Genomic DNA, 4,851 nt, shown 5'->3' with positions numbered 1-4,851 from the left:
ACAATAATTGCCACTGTCCGCATGGTCAAAGTGCTCACGTAAGTCACACTTCTAACTTAGGACGTCGAATTACATTGCATGAAAAGCTAGCTAGTAGCCTAGTTTGTGCTATTCACTGCTTAGCCACTAATGTTTGAGAGTAATGTCTTTGTCTGGGGTCGAGTGGATGAGTGTGCTATAATGTTCGAGTCTGCTGTGCATACATTTCATATTTGGTGTGTGTGTTGTGTGTGTCGTGTTTGCTGTGTTGTCCTCACTTTCCCCACAGGCTGGACATGATAGTGGGGGCCCCAGGCCCTGGCAAGCCGAGCCAAGGACCTTTTCCTCTCCCTCCCTGCCCATGTATTACAGCCAGGGCAGAGAAGAACTCACCGCAGCGGGTCAGAGTTAAACCCCCTCACGCCCCCACACACCACCCCTCACCACTCGTCCTTATCCTCACACCCTCTTGACTTTCTCCCCATCCCCTGCATGTGGACTAGTAGAATTGTTTGCTAGAAGAAACACTGCATGGTTTTCAAATCGCAACACATTTTCTTACCTGTCTAGGTTGATAGTATATCTTACCTGTTAGGTTGACATAAAATCTTACCTGTCTAGGTTGACAGTAATCTTACTTGTCTAGGTTGACAGTATATTCACCTGTCTTAAATTGACAGTATGAATCTTTACCTGTCTAGCGTTGATAGTATATCTTACCTGTCTAGGTTGACAGTATTCTTTACCTGTCTAGGCTGACATATATCTTACCTGTCTAAGTTGACAGTATATCTACCTGTCTAAGTGACATATATCTTACCTGTCTAGGTTGACCAGTATATCTTACCTTGTCTAGGTTAAGTATATCTTACCTGTCCTAAGTTGACAGTATATCTGTACCTGTCTAAATTGACAGTATATCTTACCTGTCTAAGTTGACCAGTAATCTTACCTGTTTAGTTGAAGTATATGCTTACCTGTCAAAGTTGACAGTATATCTACGTCTAAGTTGACAGTATAATCTTACCTGTCTAAGTGACAGTATATCTTACCTGTCTAGGTTGACAGTATATCTTACCTGTCTAAAGTTGAACAGCTATATCTTACCTGCTAAGTGACAGTATATCGTACCTGTCTAGGTTACAGACTATATCTTGCACGGGGATCCACTTGGGACTTTGATGGGTTCAGTTTTCTAATTCTCCTTGGTGATGGTTTTCTTCTGTTCTGCATTCCTGTCTACTGAGTTTCTCTGATTTTCTCTTACAACTTATGGCTCGATTCAATCAGATCCGCTTTAGCCAACATCCGCACAGCTTGATGGTTTGACGGTGTCGGAGGTGGAATTGCGTTAGACGTATCAAATCCACAAGTTGCTCCCAGGCATTATAGCTTAAAACGGACATTGCCACTTGGCTGCACGGAGTCTCATAAAGTTCGAATTTCTGGAATGTGAGATGTAATCTACACCTCGAATTAGGCTGTTAAAAATCCTCAGTGTTTACACTTTCTCATTCCGAACTTCAACGCAAGTGGGGAGGTGTGCTTCATGACAATGATTCACAAGAGCAGCTGCTTCATCGATTACAGCTCCAATGCAGTTCCACGCCGGACACTGCCAAAAACATCAAGCTATTGATGCAGTTGTCGACTATAAGCAGGTTAGCACTTGGATCTGGATTAAATCTAGGCCCGTAAACTTTCACTGAATTTGAAAGGCCTTATTTACCTAATGAGTGAGTAGTGGAGCCACATGTGTAGAAACTTAAAAATGTTCTTGGTCTGTACGAGCTTCTGGATCATGGGCGAAAATATTGATTATCTCATATTAAAACATCTCAACTGAAAATCCAAATGTGTAGTAAATGATTATATAAACAAATTAAAACTATGCCTTGTAAATAAGTTGAGGAACTAGAGCAAGCACACTTGTAGTTGTTTAGTTTAAAACACAACCTTGCATTCCCGCCATCACACAATTACTGTTGCTGTTTACACGATCCCAAAACAGTCTATTATAAATCACAATCTGGGTCATGTGGGCATGATTTGAAAGCTTGTTCTATTGGCAACATGACTAGCTAAGTTATAAGTTGGGCTTTCACCAGGTCATTCAGAGAAACGGATTGTAATTTTGATGCATAGAAAGGAGTCATGAGTGCATTCAGGTGGCAAATTATCTTCAGAATAAACAAACATYGTCTCATTCTGTTCAGAACAACTCAGGRTATGACGCCATGTCACCTTGTAACTGTACATCAAACATAGTGATCATAAACGCTGACACTGTATATGACATGACTTTTATRATATGGAGATGTGAAGTGCACATTTGGACTCACGGGTGTTTGGTTTGCTTGKGTGACATCAAAGTGGTATTTATAATMATCTTCAACGTCTCATCTTTCAAAGTACATAGAGTCCTCTTAACTTACAGCATTTCCCTCACTAAGAGAACAACAAAATAGCAAACGTTGCCCAAGTACCGGGAGAGATGGGGGCAGCTTCTTGTCGCGCGCTGTGCTCAAATCCAGAATGGATGTCAGTCCAAAACCATACAGCGCTGTGAAATCATTAGTGCCCAAATCTGCCATTTTTAACCCGTATACGGGTACAGGTACGAGTGTAAAGGGYWACCAACTACTGTTATTCAACATTTTTTTATTGTTTTGCGTATTATGGTTGAATGTGGTTACATGTTGTTTSTATTACCAATTATGTGAAAGTACTCTTTCTTTTGTGTAGCTAATATTAACCTTCATTTCTATTTTCCTTCCTTCCTTCCTTCCTTCCTTCCTTCCTTCCTTCCTTCCTTCCTTCCTTCCTTCCTTCCTTCCTTCCTTCCTTCCTTCCTTCCTTCCTTCAATCCATCCCTCTCTAGGTCCAGTCTATTGAGTCGAAGCTAGACTCCCTGTTGGACATCTACCGGCATGTGCTACGTAAAGGCTCCTCCTCTGCCCTTACCCTCTCCTCCTTGCCCCTGTTTGAGCTGGAGCAGACCTCAGACTACCAGAGCTCTATCCTCTTCAAGGACCACTCCACCTGCTCTACCCAGGTCAGCAGCACCAGAGGTGGGCCAGGGATAGAGGGCCAAGGGGGATGCGTGACYCGCTCCTCCACCAACGCCTCAAACCTGTCCCGGGGACTTCACCTTATCCTGGCGCCGTCCACCGAGCTCAGCCTCAACCTCAACACTGGCACCACCTCGCCTTCTACCAGTGGGCCCCCGCTGTCCTCCTTCAGTCCGTCGCCCCTTCCTCAACACCACCAACATCATCATCATCATACCCTGCCGGAAAGTGGGGAACCAGTCCATAGAGGAAGTTCTTCTCACTCACCTCCTATTCTTACTCCTAATTGTGTATCTGGAGGTGGGGGGTTTCCTACTCTGGCCAGGCCCCCACCACCTCCTCCCCAGCCCAGCCGGACAGTGGGTCACTCCAGGCCGGAGAGGGAGAGGGAGGTGGAGGTGGGTGACTTCTGTGGAAGYCCGGAGGAGAGGGAGGATGGTGATGTGTTAGGCCCAGAACAAGGCCTCAGAATCGGGAGGCTGGGGCAGCCAAGAGGGGGGTCCAGTGGGAACAGCAATGGCCGGCCCTGCAATGCCAAAGCAGAGGGCWCCTGGAGGAGACACACGAGCCTGGAGATGGAGCCCCTGGTACCCCTCTCTTCTGCTCTGGGAGGAGGAGGTGGCTGCTCCTCCGGCTCCAACCCCAGCCAGGTGGACCGAAGCCTGGGCAAGTCCATGTCCGTCCAAAACCTGGGGCAGAGGGGGTCAACCACCTCCAGGGTCCTGGATAGCCACCACCATCCTAGCCTCAGCCTCTCCTCCCCCAGCCCCTGCAGCAGCGACTCCCCCACAGGCTCCCACAGTAGTCAGGACCCTGGGGGAGGGGGCGGCGGGGATGGCTGGGGGGAGGAGGACCTCTTTATCAGCGACAGGGATGTGGACGCCCTCCCTCTCCCCCCCGAGGCTCAAGGTGGAGCTTTTGGCTTTGACTTCCTGTCCCAGGGGACAGCCGACGCGACCTCTTACTCTTCAGAGCTACTGAGGACAGACCCGGGGCTTGGGGCGGGGTTAAGTGCTCTGGCAGGGTTCAATAGGAGCGGGAACATGTCACCGCCCCCCTCAGTCGGGAGCACCGAGTCCCTGAGCATGCCGCACGTACGGCTAAAATAAGACACACCCCCGTGTCGTGTGGACCAATCAAAAAACCTCACCTTACAGAGAAGCTCTTTATTCTATTTTGAGAGGGTGAGGGAGAACAGGGAGGGACTATAATGGTTATTTCTGTTTATTTTTTATGTTGATTCATTTGATAAAAAGCATAGTATTTTTCATACATGTCGACGATACATGAACATATCATTGCATGAATTATTCTTTTTTTAAAGTACGRTTGAAGAAATCGAAACAAAGAAAATAAAGAAGGTATAATAAAGAGAGAGAGGTGTATAAAAAATGAGACTTTGAGTAAGAGGTTGTATATATATACAATATATATTGTATATATATATAAAGAAACAAGCAAAACTTGATCCTGAAAGACAATGGATTGATCTGTGATCTCAAAACTGCATGAGCACTGCATGTTTTCAGTCCAAATGTCATGGTATTTACAACTTACCCATAAGTCTTCATTCATTAACACAGGAAGTTGTTGATGCCTATAGGCCTTATGGCAAAACCCTTCTAGAAAACTTTTCCTTAATTTTAATACACATAATCATGTACAGATAAAGTTCAAGTGTGGGGCATCCCAACGTATAAGACTATAGCGTATGGGGCAAGTTAAATGCTTACATGAACCCAATATCATACTGTTATCCAAAGCTTCTGAGGCAGCCATCGTGAAATGAATGTTGCCTCAA

The 4,851-nt window shown here is 45.7% G+C and overlaps 1 protein-coding gene across 1 annotated transcript in view; it reads left to right on the top strand.

The window, feature by feature from the left end:
• LOC112073810 (potassium voltage-gated channel subfamily KQT member 5) overlaps positions 1-4,845 on the top strand; it is a 30,137-nt gene extending 25,292 nt beyond the window's left edge. Inside the window, exons 3-4 of the mRNA XM_070440285.1 lie at positions 269-380; positions 2,861-4,845. Of these exons, the coding sequence (XP_070296386.1) occupies positions 269-380; positions 2,861-4,159 (1,411 nt within the window). The 3' untranslated portion in view covers positions 4,160-4,845. The remainder of the gene's footprint in view (positions 1-268; positions 381-2,860) is intronic.
• Positions 4,846-4,851: the final 6 nt, after the last annotated feature.

Source organism: Salvelinus sp. IW2-2015, unplaced genomic scaffold, assembly GCF_002910315.2.
Source record: "Salvelinus sp. IW2-2015 unplaced genomic scaffold, ASM291031v2 Un_scaffold2377, whole genome shotgun sequence".
NCBI classification, from domain to species: domain Eukaryota; kingdom Metazoa; phylum Chordata; class Actinopteri; order Salmoniformes; family Salmonidae; genus Salvelinus; species Salvelinus sp. IW2-2015.
Note: the sequence above shows the minus strand (reverse complement) of the source record. Positions and strands in the feature narration are given on the sequence as shown.